The 19,658-nt window shown below is 41.1% G+C and overlaps 1 protein-coding gene across 1 annotated transcript in view; it reads left to right on the top strand.

Moving 5' to 3' along the window:
- Positions 1-13,326: 13,326 nt before the first annotated feature.
- LOC135542978 (obscurin-like protein 1) overlaps positions 13,327-19,658 on the top strand; it is a 21,900-nt gene continuing 15,568 nt past the window's right edge. The window contains exon 1 of the mRNA XM_064970098.1: positions 13,327-14,710. Coding sequence (XP_064826170.1) covers positions 13,375-14,710 — 1,336 coding nt within the window. The 5' untranslated portion in view covers positions 13,327-13,374. The remainder of the gene's footprint in view (positions 14,711-19,658) is intronic.

The raw sequence follows: 19,658 nt of genomic DNA, 5'->3' as shown, positions 1-19,658 counted from the left end.
GTGAGTGTGCAGTGTGTGCAGTGTGTAGTGAGTCTGTCCATCTAGCACTAAATCAACCCACCCACACTGTTAAAGCCTACATGTGGAAACCACTATTCTCTAATGAAGACATACAGTGAGTGTGCAGTGTGCAGTGTGCAGTGTGTAGTGAGTCTGTCCATCTAGCACTAAATCAACCCACCCACACTGTTAAAGCCTACATGTGGAAACCACTATTCTCTAATGAAGACATACAGTGAGTGTGCAGTGTGCAGTGTGTAGTGAGTCTGTCCATCTAGCACTAAATCAACCCACCCACACTGTTAAAGCCTACATGTGAAACCACTATTCTCTAATGAAGACATACAGTGAGTGTCAGTGTGTAGTATTGTCCATCTAGCACTAAATCAACCCACCCACACTTTAAAGCCTACATTTTTCTCTAATGAAGACATTTTTCAGGAAGTATTCAGACCCTTTTACTTTTTCAACATTTTGTTACAACCTTAACCTAAAATTGATTAAATAAAACAAATTAATCAGGCCTCCATTGTAAAATAAGATTTTGTTCTTAACCGACATGCCTAGTTTAATAAGGTTACATTTTTAAAAAGAAACCCATAATAACAACGCGAACACAGGTTTTGAGAAATTTTAAAAATGTATAAAAAATTCAAAACAGAAATACCTTATTTACAAGTATTTAGACCCTTTGCTATGGGACTCAGGTGCATCCTGTTTCCATTGATCATCATTGAGATGTTTCTACAACTTGATTGGAGTCCTGTGGTAAATTCAATTGATTGGACATGATTTGGAAAGGCACACACCTGCCTATATAATGTCCCACAGTTGACAGTGCATGTCAGAGAAAAAAAACATGCCATGAGGTCGAAGGAATTGTCCGTAGAGCTCCAAGACAGGATTTTGTCAGATCTGGGGAAGGGTACCAAAACATTTCTGCAGCATTGAAGAACACAGTGGAACACAGTGGCCTCCATCATTCTTAAATGGAAGAAGCTTGGAACAACCAAGCCTAGAGCAGAACTGAACAATCGGGGGAGAAGGGCCTTGGTCAGGGAGGTGACCAAGAACCCGATTGTAACGGCGTTCTTCTGTTGAAGGAGGAGCGGACCAAAATGCAGCGTGGTGGTTACTCATGTTTATTGTTGAAAAATGACTAGACATGAAAATACTGAAATGTACAAAAAAACAACAGACGGAAACGTGAAAAAACTATACAGCCTATCTTGTGACTACAAACACAGAGACAGGAATATTCACCCACAAAACACTCAAAGAATATGGCTGCCTAAATATGATTCCCAATCAGAGACAACGATAATCACCTGACTCTGATTGAGAACCGCCTCAGGCAGCCATAGACTATGCTATACACCCCACAAAACCCCAAGACGAAACACACCACAATAAACCCATGTCACACCCTGGCCTGACCCAATAAATGAAGATAAACATAATAAATTTTGACCAGGGCGTGACACCGATGGTCACTCTGACAGAGTTCTAGAGTTTCTATGTGGAGATGGGAGAACCTTCCAGAAGGACAACCATCTCTGCAGCACTCCACCAATCAGGCCTTTATGGTAGAGTGGCAGCCCACTTATGACAGCCCACTTGGAGTTTGCCAAAAAGCATCTAAAGGACTCTCAGACCACGAGAAACTAGATTCTCTGGTCTTATGAAACCAAGATTAAACTCTTTGGCTAAAAGCCAAGCGCCACATCTGGAGGAAACCTGGCACATTCCCTACGGTGAAGCATGGTGGTGGCAGCATCATGCTGTGGGGATGTTTTTCAGCGGTATGGACTGGAAGACTAGTCAGGATCGAGGGAAAGATGAACGGAGCAAAGTACAAAGCGATCCTTGATGAAAACCTGCTCCAGAGTGCTCAGGACCTCAGACTGGGGGTGAAGGTTCACCTTACAACGAGGCTACAACTCTAAGCACACAGCCAAGACAACGCAGGAGTGGCTTTAGGACAAGTCTCAGAATGTCCTTGAGTGGCCCAGCAAGAGCCTGAACCTGATCGAACATCTCTGGAGAGACCTGAAAATAGCTGTGCAGCTGTGTGAGAAACTTCCGAAATACAGGTGTGTCAAGCTTGTAGCGTCATACCCAAGAAGACTCGAGGCTGTAATCACTGCTAAAGGTGCTTCAACAAAGTACTGAGTAAAGGATACTTATGTAAATGTAATATTTACGTTTTATTTTTATTCTTTATAAATTAGCAAACATTTCTTAAAACCTGTCTTACTTTGCCATTATGGGGTATTGTGTGTAGATTGATGAGGGGGAAAACAATTTAATACATTTTAGAATAAGGCTGTAACGTAACAAAATGTGGAAAAAGTCAAGAGGTCTGAATACTTTTCGAATGCACTGTATGGCCAGTTGAATTGCTTTTCAAGAAGGATTTCCCAATCCCTAAAGAGTGGCATTTATTGATACGGTTCAAGCAAATTTTAAATATGGTTCATGTTATGTCAGCGGACATCATATGCCCATGTTATTAATTGTATATTATGTAGTTTGTATGCAGGTTGCGTAGTTCAGCCTTGCACTGCTAGCGACAGTACACTATGTGTGGTGTGGTCAGATCTGCTGACCAATAGATCAGTGATGGCGTTTCTTTGTCAGTAGAGGGCAATCCTACCCTTGGCTTGGCTTGAGCTGCTAGAATAGAATAGAATAGAATGGAGTAGAATATAATGGAAAATAATATAATGGACTAGAATGAAATGGAATATAATAGAATGGATTGGAATGGAATAGAATAGAATTGGATAGAATTTAATAGGATATAATAGGATTGAAGACAATAGAATAGAATTAGATAGAATAGGATAGAATGAAATAGAATACAATGGAATAGAATACAATAGAATGGAATAGCTGTCTTATCCCAAAGGGAATTGCAGGAAACAAGACACATAACTGACAGCCATAATGACTCTCACTCTCCTCTCAGGAGGGTCAACACAGTCACGGTTGTTAACAAGTCAGGAATTGCGAAACGCAGCCAATTTTCCTCGCCTGTCATTTAGTTCAGTAAGCCAAAGAAACTCACACAAAATGTCAAGGTCATCATGTAATCTTAGAGTGCTGCCAGAACATGCCTGACGTTTCTGAGAGGTGAACCATGTACAATGAGTTTTTAAATGACTAGTCTACTCCTGTGTTAGGTTAGATAGCTTGCACTTCTGAAACTCTGAATCCCCGGGTACCTCATTTCGACCTCGATCTTGTCCCCACACGTAGACAGGCAGGTCCACTCATCTTTCAGAGAGATTTCACCACGCTGCTCAGCTATGTAGCCTGGAGGTGTGTATCTAGGCGTTGTGTTTCTAGGGCCTTCATTTCAGAGCCAGACTCCATCCATCTTCCTCCACAACTTGGGCAGTCAAAGCACAGGAAGTGACATTTTCAAGGTGCCACTTAAACTGTGACTGCATATGAACGTTATTAGTATAACGTTTAATATATATATATTTTTAATCCAGTAGGATAAACATTCCAAACAGCCTACCCAACCGCTCGGAGGCGTCCACATGGTCCTAAAGCACATCGTTGCCTGTTTTGTATCACATTCCAATGATAAAACTGGGGGGGACAAAAATGCAACTTCAGAATGTGTGTTAGGGGACATGTCCCCAGTGAATGGCATTTTATTTTACGATCAAATAAGGGATCTATATCCTTTGACTATGCTTTGACTAACTCAATCAAGAACTACCAAAGGAATTTTGAACAAGAGGCCAACAGGAAGGGAAACCTGAACAGGACATCTTTTATTTCAAACATTGCACAGATAAGGACAGCACTTCTATACCTCTCTCACTACAGGGACGTGAGGAGACCAGTCTCTGTGCTTCTGCCAGAAGTATAGCCATAGTATCACTTTCTGACAAGTGTAGTTAGAATGAGGCTGCCAGTGGTGGGATAGAATGTTTAGCACACATCTGTCCAACTCTGACTAGAAAAATAGTCATGATAAAACATTGAATTATAAAATCATATTTTTTTGCCATTTGCTAGCAAAAAAAGTTTAATAGTATCATATAGTTGTTTCGTGTCCGGTACGATTGTATCATTATTTAAGCGGCGCACATTATGTGCAAAGGTGATACGTTATATAATTTCACCTCACCAATGAGAGTGAAGAGAAAATTCAGCAACAAGTTGAATAAATAGTTTCTTTGTTGTCAACCATAAAAGCTACGGGTTTCGGCCCTAACCTTCATCAAGGTTTACTCTCTTTGGTTTTTACAGAAGAAAATGAAGGTGAGGTTTATATATATTTCAAAATTGCCTCCGATGAGTTCAGGGACCAGTCACAATGGGGATACAAAATCTGAGGTGATTGGTAATCACATCACAGGAGGCCATTTTGAAATATCTACAGGCCTGCTTCATGTATATCAATCAATAAATCAAATGTATTCATGAAGCTCCCTTTTACATCCGCAGATGTCACAAAGTGCTATACAGAAACCCAGCCTAAAACCCCAAACAGCAAGCAATGCAGATGTAGAAGCACGGTGGCTAGGAAAAACTCCCTAGAAAGGCAGGAACCTAGGAAGAAACCTAGAGAGGAATCAGGCTCTGAGGGGTGACCAGTCCTCTTCTGGCTGTGCCGGGTGGAGATTATACGAGTACATGGCCAAGATGTTCAAACGTACATACAGTGGGGAGAACAAGTATTTGATACACTGCCGATTTTGCAGGTTTTCCTACTTACAAAGCATGTAGAGGTCTGTAATTTCATCATAGGTACACTTCAACTGTGAGAGACAGAATCTAAAACAAAAATCCAGAAAATCACATTGTATGATTTTTAAGTAATTAATTTGCATTTTATTGCATGTCTTAAGTATTTGATCACCTACCAACCAGTAGGAATTCCGGCTCTCACAGACCTGTTAGTTTTTCTTTAAGAACCCCTCCTGTTCTCCACTCATTACCTGTATTAACTGCACCTGTTTCAACTCGTTACCTGTATAAAAGACACATGTCCATACACTCAATCAAACAGACTCCAACCTCTCCACAATGGCCAAGACCAGAGAGCTGTGTAAGAACATTAGGGATAGAATTGTAGACCTGCACAAAGCTGGGGTGGGCTACAGGACAATAGGCAAGCAGCTTGGTGAAAAGGCAACAACTGTTGGCGCAATTATTAGAAAATGGAAGAAGTTCAAGATGATGGTCAATCACTCTCGGTCTGGGGCTCCATGCAAGATCTCACCTCGTGGGGCATCAATGATCATGAGGAATGTGAGGGATCAGCCCAGAACTACACGGCAGGACCTAGTCAAGGACCTGAAGAGAGCTGGGACCACAGTCTCAAAGAAAACTATTAGTAACACACTACGCCGTCATGGATTAAAATCCTGCAGCGCACGCAAGGTCCCCCTGCTCAAGCCAGCGCATGTCCAGGCCCGTCTGAAGTTTGCCAATGACCATCTGGATGATCCAGAGGAGGAATGGGAGAAGGTCATGTGGTCTGATGAGTCAAAACAGAGATTTTTGGTGTAAACTCCAATCTCCGTGTTTGGAGGAAGAAGAAGGATGAGTACAACCCCAAGAATACCATCCCAACCGTGAAGCATGGAGGTGGAAACATCATTCTTTGGTGATGCTTTTCTGCAAAGGGGACAGGACGACTGCACCATATTCCCTCGGTAAGAGCATTGAAGATGGGTCTTGGCTGGGTCTTCCAGCATGACAACGACCTGAAACACACAGCCAGGGAAACTAAGGAGTGGCTCCGTAAAAAGCATCTCAAGGTCCTGGAGTGGCCTAGCCAGTCTCCAGACCTGAACCCAATAGAAAATCTTTGGAGGGAGCTGAAAGTCCGTATTGCCCAGCGACAGCCCTGAAACCTGAAAGATCTGAAGAAGGTCTGTATGGAGGAGTGGGCCAAAATCCCTGCTGCAGTGTGTGTAAACCTGGTCAGAACTACAGGAAACGTATGATCTCTGTAATTGTGAACAAAGGTTTCTGTACCAAATATTAAGTTCTGATTTTCTGATGTATCAAATACTTATGTCATGCAATAAAATGCTAATTAATTACTTAAAAATCACACAATGTGATTTTCTGGATTTTTGTTTTAGATTCCCTCACAGAGTCTCTCACAGTTGAAGTGTACCTATGATAAAAAAAATGCAGACCTCTACATGCTTTGTAAGTAGGAAAACCTGCAAAATCGGCAGTGTATCAAATACTTGTTCTCCCCACTGTCGATGACCAGCAGGGTCAAATAATAATACTCACAGTGGTTGTAGAGGGTGCAACAGGTCAGGGTTCCATAGCCGCAGGCAGAACAGTTGAAACTGGAGCAGCACCACGACCAGGTGGACTGGGGACAGCAAGAAGTCACCAGGCCAGGTAGTCCTGAGGCATGGTCCCAGGGCTCAGGCCCTCTGGGAGGGGAGGGAGAATGAGAGAGTTAGAGGTAACGTTAGCATACCTAAATTCACACATTATCTCTAAACAGAGAGGGAATGGCCAAAACAAGTTTTTACATTAACAATAAGAATAAGCACTTTTCTCAACATCCATTGTCCTCCAAAAGTTGCTGAATTTCCTCTTCACTTATGTTTGACCCTCATTTCATGCACCCTGGTTGGAGAGCGAGGTAGCTGCATCAGTGGTCTCTTTGCATCTATGACAACCATGAGCACTGGCAGGGCTGATTAGGCATCGTTAGGCCTACCGCAGTCTCTAATGCTGCAATCATAACCAAGTGGGGAGGTGGTAATTACCAGTTGTGAAGTCGTAAATATTAGTTGGATGCATTCACCTGCTTTGAACTCTCTGAGAAATGGCGATTTGCCAATGGCCAAAAAGCTGCGTCAATCATAAACTAAAAGTATAGCTATCATGCTTGTAAACAAATTGTAGTGTTCAAAAACCATGTTAATAGATTGCTATTTATAAATAATGTTTTGTTGTTGCATTTAACTGCCGAAAATGCTGTTAAAATCCTTAGTTGGTGACGTCAGAGCATGTGGGAGAAGTCAGAGCTCAGAGATGCTAGATCAGTTTACCACTAGTATTTAGATGCACTTTGCAGAAATCGCTCTGCAATTTCCTGGTTGCTAAAATTCTAATAATTAGCTTAATTTTTGTTTATGTGACAAACAAGTAAGTATAGTGTAGAGAATCATTGTATCATCTAAACGTCTGTGAAATATATTTTCCATAACCCTAAATATTGTATTTTCAGCTGTTTGAAGCTTGTGTACAAAACAGAAAGTAAAAGACAACAACAAAAATGAAGAATGGGAGCATAGAAATAGGGCACATAGAACATATTCAATGAAAATGACAAATCTATAACAAACTTTTCAATGTGAATTTGGTCTGGTTGCCCAAAAAGTTACATATTGTAGCTTTAAATACCAGTTGCATTTTTTCCAGTCATATGTGGTAAATACCACCTTCCCACTTGGTTATGAATGCAGCATGAGTACCACATACTAGAGAACAACATCTTTGGACAGTTATGGTTGCACCTGTAAATGCAGAAAACCACTTGTCTCTAGTGGTAGCCTTGCCCAAGATCTGTTTGTGCTCTTGCCTACTCCATTGCTGTCAACCCAAACAAACTCAGATAATTCATGGCCAAATGTTAGATCTTAATTATTTTAAATCAATCTCTTTTTCTCTTTTTTTTGCACCTAACTTTTTCAAAGTTGGGAGCACTATTCAATGCTCCCGATTAAGAAAGAAAATGTACATCCCTGACTGCTGTTGATTTTGGATGGAGGGGATCAGGACTGACCTGTGAAGAGATTAACCTTCATACTGCTGTTTGATATTGAAATACAATCTCAGAACAAAATCTAACACTATGCTTTTCATTCCTATGACTGTCCTCTTACCCAGCAGCTGGTTAGAGATGACTGTATGAGGGTGAATGTCAGAGGGACCAGCCCCCTTACATGGACAGGTGGGTCATTGTTTTAACAAACAAAAAAAATCATATAAACTATCATATAAACTCTCCTTTTGTCAGATAGATATTTCCTACATGCAACAACGATAGGTAAAAATAAACATGTTTTATCCCATATCTCCATATCCATATACCACATTATATCCATATACCACATTATATCCATATACCACATTATATCCATATACCACATTGTATCATATACTACATTATATCCATATACCACATTATATCATATCCCACATTATATCCATATACCACATTATATCATATACCACATTATATATACCACATTATATCATATACCACATTATATCCATATACCACATTATATCATATACCACATTATAGCATATACCACATTATATCATATCCCACATTATATCATATACCACATTATATCCATATACCACATTATATCCATATACCACACTATATCATATACCACATTATATTCCTATACCACACTATATCATATACCACATTATATCATATCCCACATTATATCATATACCACATTATATCCATATACCACATTATATCATATACCACATTATATCATATACCACATTATATCCATATACATATACACATATATCATATACCACATTATATCATATCCCACATTATATCATATACCACATTATATCCATATACCACACTATATCATATACCACATTATAGCATATACCACATTATATCATATACCACATTATATCATATACCACATTATATCCATATACCACATTATATCATATCGCACATTATATCATATCCCACATTATATCATATCCACATTATATCATATCGCACATTATATCATATCCCACATTATATCATATCCCCCATTGTAGATATCACTAAGATATAGAACCAAGATCTAGGCCAACCTTTAAAGACCCCTAAAGACAGACATCAGGGAATAGCTGGATGATGATGATGGTGGATTCATTTAGATCGAATAGGGTCAACGTGGAGAGGGTTGTCAACAATCGTCATCCTAACGAAATGAGTGGATCCTGAAGCTACATCATTTGACCTTCCGTAGGTCATCTTCCTCTGATGCCAAGTGTTTGTGATTGGCTGTGGTGGACATTCCGCTATCGTCTGAGAATGTGGGGGTTGTATGTCAACGCTGTAGTCAAGCTGTTGTTATGGGCCCAGTCTCCCATCATACAAGCTGTAGTCAAACTGTTGTTATGGGCCCAGTCTCTCACCATACAAGCTGTAGTCAAACTGTTGTTATGGGCCCAGTCTCTCACCATACAAGCTGTAGTCAAACTGTTGTTATGGGCCCAGTCTCCCACCATACAAGCTGTAGTCAAACTGTTGTTATGGGCCCAGTCTCCCACCATACAAGCTGTAGTCAAACTGTTGTTATGGGCCCAGTCTCCCATCATACAAGCTGTAGTCAAACTGTTGTAATGGGCCCAGTCTCTCACCATACAAGCTGTAGTCAAACTGTTGTAATGGGCCCAGTCTCTCACCATACAAGCTGTAGTCAAACTGTTGTTATGGGCCCAGTCTCTCACCATACAAGCTGTAGTCAAACTGTTGTAATGGGCCCAGTCATTCACCATACAAGCTGTAGTCAAACTGTTGTTATGGGCCCAGTCTCCCACCATACAAGCTGTAGTCAAACTGTTGTAATGGGCCCAGTCTCTCACCATACAAGCTGTAGTCAAACTGTGGTAATGGGCCCAGTCTCTCACCATACAAGCTGTAGTCAAACTGTTGTAATGGGCCCAGTCTCCCATCATACAAGCTGTAGTCAAACTGTTGTTATGGGCCCAGTCAAACAAACTGTTGTCTATGGGCCCAGTCTCTCACCATACAAGCTGTAGTCAAACTGTTGTAATGGGCCCAGTCTCTCACCATTCACCATACAAGCTGTAGTCAAACTGTTGTAATGGGCCCATGGGCCCAGTCTCCCCACCATACAAGCTGTCATTCACCATACAAGCTGTAGTCAAACTGTTGTAATGGGCCCAGTCTCTCACCATACAAGCTGTAGTCAAACTGTTGTAATGGGCCCAGTCTCTCACCATACAAGCTGTAGTCAAACTGTTGTAATGGGCCCAGTCTTTCACCATACAAGCTGTAGTCAAACTGTTGTAATGGGCCCAGTTTCTCACCATATAAGCTATAGTCAAACTGTTGTAGTGGGCCCAGTCACTCACCATACAAGCTGTAGTCAAACTTTTGTAACGGGCCCAGTCACTCACCATACAAGCATAGAGAGTTTGTAGTTGACCTCTTTTGGCATGAACGGGACAGAAGAAAGGAAAGTGCCGTTGTAGCTCCTATATAAACTGCATGTGTAAAACAAACAGGATTCTCCATGCCATGTAGACTTTCATGGACCCATCCGCAGTGCAATAGAACATATTTTACATGTCTGTGGTGGTACCATAGTACGTGTTGTGGTAGTTAAGCTGTAGCTACTTCAACCATTCAAAGTGCTTCAGTGACCTCAGTTTTATTTATTGTGTTTCCATGAAACAACACCAGCTGTATGTATTGTGTTTCTGTGAAACAGATGTCATGGCAGTCTCGAGTGGTGACTCGGGTGGTGACTCGGGTGGTGGTGAAGTTCTGATGTGCCGGATGCTAATGGGTTCTGACGAATAACACTATCCTACAAGCACCCTCTAATAAACTATGTCTGCTAACCCAGAGTGAGGCTCTGGGGCTGGGGAGGTGGCATGGGGCTGGGGAGGTGGCATGGGGCTGGGGAGGTGGCATGGGGCTGGGGAGGTGGCATGGGGCTGGGGAGGTGGCATGGGGCTGGGGAGGTGGCATGGGGCTGGGGAAGGGGGGCTGGTGATGGGGGGGCTGGGTCTGACAGACACTGATAGGGGATGCCATTACCATAGCATATACGGTGTTAGTAATGATTGACTGGCTATATGTTTAGTTATTTATGTGGCCTCCTGGCTGGAATGTTTTTCATATTTTTCATAATTTCATAATTAATAAACTTGTGTTTCTATGTCAAACAGTTGTGTTATATTTCAGTCTTCTATGATGTATATAAAGTGTAATATTGGGATGCAAACTCAAGATGTAATACATTTCAACTCTATATCTGACATGGTACAGGTGTCTTCTTGGTTTAAGCCCATAGCCATGTGTGTGAGATGTATACTTTTGTTTCAAAGTAGATTTGTTTAAGACTAACAAGAAACACTCTGTGTGACCCTGATTTTCACTGCAGTGAAAGGTTAAATGCTTCACAAATTGTTTATAAGCAGAGTTTGAGCTCAGCAATTATCAACTGCCCTTCCAGAATGTACATTTAAACATCTTTGTCAATGACACATCATACATCGTCTGTGTTTACGGATGATGAGCTCGTGTGCTTGATGCCGGGAGTCACTGTCTTGGCAGGTGGGGTGTCCTCTGTGGAGATTAAACAGAGGATCTCTAGGAAGCTGATTGATCAGTCACAGAGCAGTGCTGCTCGGTGCTTCTGTCTATCTTTAGCTCCTGTAGGGTCTGTGAATGGAGGGCCAAGACTTATCTGACTGGCTGTCATCAAAACCTGTGGTATTTTTAGGGGCGGCTAGCAGCGGCAGGGCAACAGTTGTTCGTCTCCCTCCCCCTCTCTCTCTCTCTCTCGCTTTCTCTCTCCCTCCCTCTCCCTCTCTCCCTGACATTGACACACCGGGCGCCTTAGGACCGGGTGACAGAAACCATCAGGCAGTCAGAGTGGATTGTGTGGTCCTGTACTGGAGCTCCAGACCACCACCAGTTCCAGAAGCCACAGCCACCTCACTGGATAGACAGATACAGCCACAGGACGAGCCTTGGGAGCTGTGGATCTGTTTGGTGCTGTTTGAAACAGAGGATTGCACCTGGGTCAAAAGTCATTCCAATCAATGGGGTCCAAGTCTTCTTGAACCCTGGGAGGAGATTCTGAAGAGTGGCTTTGATTTGTGAGCTATACTGTCAATGTGGAACAGAGGAAGTGTCACTCTGGAATCACTGGTAAGTTTCTGATTATCATAGTTTGTACGATTGTATCATTATTTAAGCGATGCGGATTGTGCATCATTTCACCTCACCTATGAGAGGGAAGAGGAAATGCAGCAACTCTTGGAGAACACTGGAAGTTGATAAAATAGCTTCTTTATCAACAGCATCTTTGCCCCCATGGTAACCAAATACATAACTGGGTCAATGGCATGATCCAGTAGAATGTACTGTATGACAGACAGCCTTTTAGAGGGAATATACTGCAGCAAAGAGAAAGAGAGAGAGAGAGTTATCTCTGTATTGGGAAATAGCCCCTGCATGCCAGAGATGAAACCTACAGCTACTACAGACAAACTATAGGAACATCAACTGCACCACAATGCATTTGGAAGGCCATAGCTGACCCTGATATGGGGTTACTAGTATAGCAACAATGACAGCATGTATTAGGCATCTCTAGAGTTCCCTTTTCCTGATACCAATCAATACCTGTGGGCATTCAGATTGTGACTGTCTCTCAGGTAAGGTAGCACATCAGCAGTAATCCAAATATCCCAGGAGGTATCATATTTTCCCTTGAGTGTAAAGTAACTCTTATGTTGGAGAGTAAAGGCGTACATACTGTATGTTACTGTGTGGATTTTCTGTTATCTGACACAAGGCCTCCAGGCAGGGTCTTTATTTGGACAGACTACTTGAAATACTCCTCTGGCTGAGCTACAGCACCAGCTGGGAGGGCTGTGGTCTGTTCGGTTCTGACTGAGAACTACTTTACTTTTACTGGGTCAACACCACTAGACTGAGGAGAAAGCACTGTCCTTCAGCTTGGGGCTGTATCCAATGTCCTTCTGTTATCACAAAGCAGTAAATACATTGTCCACTAGATGCAAAACATTCAGAGTGAAAGGCTGTAGTACTTCTTCCAAGACAAATCTGATGGGCTGTATGTAAGGCATTATAAACTGGGTGGTTCAAGCCCTGAATGCTGATTGGCTGACAGCCGTGGTATATCAGACCTTATACCACAGGTATGATAAAAATATTTTTACTGCTCTAATTACGTTGGTAACCAGTTTCTAATAGCAATAAGGCATGTCGGGGGTTTGTGATATATGGCCAATATACCACAGCTAAGGGCTGTGTCCAGGCACTCGTGCATAAGAAGAGCCCTTAGTCGTGTTATATTAGCCATATACCACACCCCCTCCGGCCTTATTGCGAAATTATGCATAAAAGACATCACTAGATACTGTGTGAGAGTTATGTAGTAACTGTATTATTAATGTACTACGATTCATATCTTCTCTGCAGATTGATATGCGGTAGAGACGACCGTGTGACACAATCTACAAGAGACTTCTACTACAGAGCCCATTTGTTTTGCCCATCAGAGTGAGAAGAAGGGACTGAGACAGACGCAGGAAGCCAACATGGACATATTCGGTGGTGCCCCCCGTGTACTGGGCTACTCACGCCCCGTGGCGGCACAGTGTGGCACGGACGCCGTCCTGCAATGCAAGATCGGCGGCGACCCTCGTCCTGAGGTGGTCTGGGAGAAGAAGAATGTACAGATCCTGTCAGAGGGACGCTACAGGCTGTCGGAGGAGGGCCAGGCCTACTTCATACACATCACTGGGGTCAGGCTGGAGGACGCTGGCCAGTATATCTGCAAGGCCAGTAACAACGTGGGTGAGACGTGCGCCCCTGCCACACTGAAGGTGGAGAGGAACAGTCAGGAGCGGCAAGGGGCACAGAAACAGACAGAGGTCAATGGGGTGCAGCAAACCAGGCTGGAGAATGGAGAGTTAGGGGGGCAACGGAATGGGGAGTTTAGAAGGCAACAGAGCAGCGAGTTGGAGGGGCAACAGAACCAGAATGGGGAATATAGACAGCAAGAGAACAGGGAGTATGGAGGGCAACAGAATGGAGAGATAGAGCAGAGGAATGGAGAGGTAGGCCAACAGAGCGGAGCAGTAGACCAACAGAGCGGAGCAGTAGAGAAGGAAAATGGAGAGGAGAGTGAGCGGGAGAAAAAGAAACAGCGCTATGAAGGGGAGCCCCTGCTGTCAAATGACAGACCTCACTTCCTCATCAAGCCCCTCTCCCTGAGGGTGGACCGGGGCGAGGACGCAGCCTTCTCCTGTAAGCTGTCGGGCAACCCTCTGCCCCAGGTGGTGTGGGAGAAGGACGGGAAGAAGCTGAGCGACATCTTCGAGAGCGCCCACTTCAACGTCAGCAGCCAGGACGGAGGCTGGTTCCAGCTGAAGATCTTCCGGACGAGGATGCCCGACGGGGGTGTCTACACCTGCAGAGCCCATAACAATCAAGGAGGGGCGCTGGCGGGCGCAGTGCTGCTTGTGGAGCTCGTCCCGGAACGGCAGGAGAGCGGGGCGTCCACGTCAAATGGGCACAGCAACGGGCAGACATCACCTCGTAGTATGAGGCACAGGATGGGAAGACACGGTTTGTCGAGACAGCCGGACGAGCCCAATCTGAACTCTGCCAATGTGAAGAAATTTGCGGTGTCGGAGGGGAAACATGCTAAGTTCCGCTGCTTCGTGACAGGGAAACCTAAGCCTGAGATCATCTGGAAGAAGGACGGAGCGCCCCTAGAGGCTGGGAGGCGTCACCTTCTGTTTGAGGACAGAGAGGGTTACTACACGCTCAAAGTGATGTACAGTAAACATCAGGACACAGGGCTGTATGTGTGTGCTGCGTCCAACGCTCTGGGACACACCCTCAGCTCTGTTTACCTGACTGTCAAAGGTAGGGCTTTAGCAGTGTTTCAGGACTTTTCTTCTCTTTTCTTTTCTTTCTTACAGATGTAGGATCTTAATTTGAGCTAGTTTGCTACAGCAGGAAAATAATCCTGCAGCAACAGGACTTGTGAATTATTATGTGGATTATAATTAATGGACATTTTTGTTGGGGAGGACTCATTTTTCAAAAGGAAAAATCAAGTTTTGAATTTCAAAGTGGAAATTACAAATTTCAGAAGCCTTTTAAACCTCAAATACACTACACATTTTTAATTTCCTGCATTGCTGGAAAGTTCTCCTGCAACAGGGTGGTCAAATTGGGGCGGCAGGTAGCCTAGTGGTTAGAGCATTGGGCCAGTAACCAAAAGGTTGCTTGAGCGATTCCCTGAGCTGACAAGGTAAAAATCAGTCAAGGCAGTTAACCCACTGTTCCTAGGCCGTCATTGTAAATAAGAATTTGTTCTTAACTGACTTGTCTAGTTAAATGAGGGTTAAAGATATTAAGATCCTACATCTGTACCATCGTTCTTTCCTTAATTAATTCCTTTGCCATGATGATCAACAATCAGGTTTGATTGAGACGATGAAAGCATGCTCTCACCTGCCTAATTTGATCATAATTTTGAAGGAATAACATTGTGGCAAACCCTCATGCTAGTCAGGAGCATACGTACTGTATGTTCCTGACGAGCATGAGTATGTACTGTATGTTCCTGACTAGCATGAGTATGTACCGTATGTTCCTGACTAGCATGAGTACGTACTGTATGTTCCTGACGAGCATGAGTATGTACTGTATGTTCCTGACTAGCATGAGTATGTACCGTATGTTCCTGACTAGCATGAGTACGTACTGTATGTTCCTGACGAGCATGAGTACGTACTGTATGTTCCTGACTAGCATGAGTACATACCGTATGTTCCTGACTAGCATGAGTACGTACTGTATGTTCCTGACTAGCATGAGTACATACCGTATGTTCCTGACTAGCATGAGTACGTATTGTATGTTCCTGACTAGCATGAGTACGTACTGTATGTTCCTGACTAGCATGAGTACGTACTGTATGTTCCTGACTAGCATGAGTACGTACTGTATGTTCCTGACTAGCATGAGTACGTATTGTATGTTCCTGACTAGCATGAGTACGTACTGTATGTTCCTGACTAGCATGAGGGTTTGCCACAATGTTTCTTACGTCATAGAAATGCCATAGGGAGAGAGTTAGATCTTCAGCTGTCACAACTAATTGCTCTATAGAGTTCAGTAGATTGTGGAAATGCATTGCTAAAAGATCCCAGTTGAGTCACCCTAATAATTGGTAATTGTTTAGTCATCATTATAGGATAATCCCAGGGTGATCCAGACATTACACAGCACACTGAGTCAGCTGGCTACGTAAATTAAATGGTATCTGTCTCATCTAGGCATCCACATCCCTAATCTACCAGGGAGTTATTGCCATAGAGTCTTGATAGGTGGAGATAAACACAGGTCTTCCTAACCCTACCTCTGTCTTCCTACCCTTACCTCCCCCTTAGTCTCTTCCCCCCTCCCCCTAGCTTCCCTTCTCCCCCTACCTCCTGCATGTCTCCCCTGCCCACCCCACTGCCTCGGTGTGTCCCTATATTTAGAGACTGAATCATGAGCTGAGGTATGTGACCTGTATGTGTCCTGAATACAGATTTTCTGCTGTGTTGTTAACCATGTTGACCATGTTGACCATGGCCAAAGTCCACAGCAATGTCAATAGATTGGTAGATATAACCCTAAAAGTTTACTTGAAATGTAGTTGAAATTACTGTTTGTTCAAATCCTGCAGTCAATCATAGCATAAGTCATGAAATGTGCTCATGAAATATGCTCATGAACTCATGAAATGTGTTATACCTTGATCAAAACTCAACCAATGACTGGAATAAACAAAAATGTGTGTAAAACACTGTAAAAACAACCTAAAATGTGAATAAAGCATTGTAAAAAAAAACTAAAATATACATAAAGCACTGTAAAAACAACCTAAAATGTGCCTAAAGCACTGTAAAAACAAACTAAAATGTGCATAACGCACTGTAAAAACAACCTAATTGTGCCTAAAGCATTGCAAAAACAACCGAATTGTGCCTAAAGCATTGTAAAAGCAACCTAAAATGTGCCTAAAGCATTGTAAAAACAACCTAAAATGTGGGTTAAGCATTGTAAAAACTACCTAAAATGTGGGTTAAGCATTGTAAAAACAACCTAAAACATACATAAAGCACTGTAAAAACAACCTAAAATGTGCCTAAAGCACTGTAAAAACAAACTAAAATGTGCATAACGCACTGTAAAAACAACCTAATTGTGCCTAAAGCATTGTAAAAACAACCAAATTGTGCCTAAAGCATTGTAAAAGCAACCTAAAATGTGCTTAAAGCGTTGTAAAACTACCTAAAATGTAGGTTAAGCATTGTAAAAACTACCTAAAATGTGGGTTAAGCAGTGTAAAAACACCCTAAAATGTGGGTTAAGCATTGTAAAAACAACCTAAAATGTGCCTAAAGCATTGTAAAAACAACCTAAAATGTACCTAAAGCATTGTAAAAACAACCTAAAATGTACCTAAAGCATTGTAAAAACAACCTAAAATGTACCTAAAGCATTGTAAAAACAACCTAAAATGTACCTAAAGCATTGTAAAAACAACCTAAAATGTACCTAAAGCATTGTAAAAACAACCTAAAATGTGGGTTAAGCATTGTAAAAACAACCTAAAATGTGGGTTAAGCATTGTAAAAACTACCTAAAATGTGGGTTAAGCATTGTAAAAACAACCTAAAATGTGCCTAAAGCATTGTAAAAACTACCTAAAATGTGCCTAAAGCATTGTAAAAACTACCTAAAATGAGGGTTAAGCATTGTAAAAACAACCTAAAATGTGGGTTAAGCATTGTAAAAACAACCTAAAATGTGCCTAAAGTATTGTAAAAATAACCTAAAATGTACCTAAAGCATTGTAAAAACAACCTAAAATGTGCCTAAAGCATTGTAAAAACAACCTAAAATGTGCCTAAAGCATTGTAAAAATAACCTAAAATGTCCGTAAAGCACTGTAAAAACAACCTAAAATGTGCCTAAAGCATTGTAAAAACAACCTAAAATGTACCTAAAGCATTGTAAAAACAACCTAAAATGTACCTTAAGCATTGTAAAAATAACCTAAAATGTCCGTAAAGCACTGTACTGTAAAAACAACCTAAAATGTGCCTAAAGCATTTTAAAAACAACCTAAAATGTACCTGAAGCATTGTAAAAACAACCTAAAATGCACCTAAAGCATTGTAAAACAACCTAAAATGTACATAAAGCACTGTAAAAACAACCTAAAATGTGCCTAAAGCACTGTAAAAACAACCACTAAAAACAACCTAATTGTGCCTAAAGCATTGCAAAAACAACCGTAAAAGCATGTGCCTAAAGCATTGTAAAAACAACCTAAAATGTGCCTAAAGCATTGTAAAAACAACCTAAAATGTGGGTTAAGCATTGTAAAAACTACCTAAAATGTGGGTTAAGCATTGTAAAAACAACCTAAAACATACATAAAGCACTGTAAAAACAACCTAAAATGTACCTAAAGCATTGTAAAAACAACCTAAAATGTGCATAACGCTAAAGCATTGTAAAAACAACCTAATTGTGCCTAAAGCATTGTAAAAACAACCAAATTGTGCCTAAAGCATTGTAAAAACAACCTAAAATGTGCCTAAAGCATTGTAAAAATAACCTAAAATGTACCTAAAGCATTGTAAAAACAACCTCAAATGTGCCTAAAGCATTGTAAAAACAACCTAAAATGTGCCTAAAGCATTGTACAAATAACCTAAAATGTACCTAAAGCATTGTAAAAACAACCTAAAATGTACCTAAAGCACTGTAAAAACAACCTAAAATGTGCCTAAAGCATTTTAAAAACAACCTAAAATGTACCTAAAGCATTGTAAAAACAACCTAAAATGTACCTAAAGCATTGTAAAAACAACCTAAAATATACCTTAAACATTGTAAAAACAACCTAAAATGTACCTAAAGCATTGTAAAAACAACCTAAAATGTACCTAAAGCATTGTAAAAACAACCTAAAATGTACCTAAAGCATTGTAAAAACAACCTAAAATGTACCTAAAGCATTGTAAAAACAACCTCAAATGTATCTAAACCATTGTAAAAACAACCTAAAATGTACCTAAAGCATTGTAAAAGCAACCTAAAATGTACCTAAAGCATTGTAAAAACAACCTAAAATGTAACTAAAGCATTGTAAAAACAACCTAAAATGTGCCTAAAGCATTGTAAAAATAACCTAAAATGTGCCTAAATCATTGTAAAAACAACCTCAAATGTGCCTAAAGCATTGTAAAAACAACCTAAAATGTGCCTAAAGCATTGTACAAATAACCTAAAATGTACCTAAAGCATTGTAAAAACAACCTAAAATGTACCTAAAGCACTGTAAAAACAACCTCAAATGTGCCTAAAGCAAAAAACAACCTGTACCTAAAGCATTGTAAAAACAACCTAAAATGTACCTAAAGCATTGTAAAAACAACCTAAAATGTACAATTGTAAAAAACAACCTAAAATGTACCTAAAGCATTGTAAAAACAACCTCAAATGTACCTAAAGCATTGTAAAAACAACCTAAAATGTACCTAAAGCATTGTAAAAACAACCTCAAATGTGCCTAAAGCATTGTAAAAACAACCTCAAATGTATCTAAAGCATTGTAAAAACAACCTCAAATGTATCTAAAGCATTGTAAAAACAACCTAAAATGTGGGTTAAGCACCTCAAATGTATCTAAAATTGTAAAAACAACCTCAAATGTATCTAAAGCATTGTAAAAACAACCTCAAATGTATCCTAAAGCATGTAACCTAAAATGTACATTGTAAAAAAAAACAACCTAAAATGT

The sequence above is a fragment of the Oncorhynchus masou genome, chromosome 7 (assembly GCF_036934945.1).
Source record: "Oncorhynchus masou masou isolate Uvic2021 chromosome 7, UVic_Omas_1.1, whole genome shotgun sequence".
Taxonomy (NCBI): Eukaryota; Metazoa; Chordata; class Actinopteri; order Salmoniformes; family Salmonidae; genus Oncorhynchus; species Oncorhynchus masou.
Note: the sequence above shows the minus strand (reverse complement) of the source record. Positions and strands in the feature narration are given on the sequence as shown.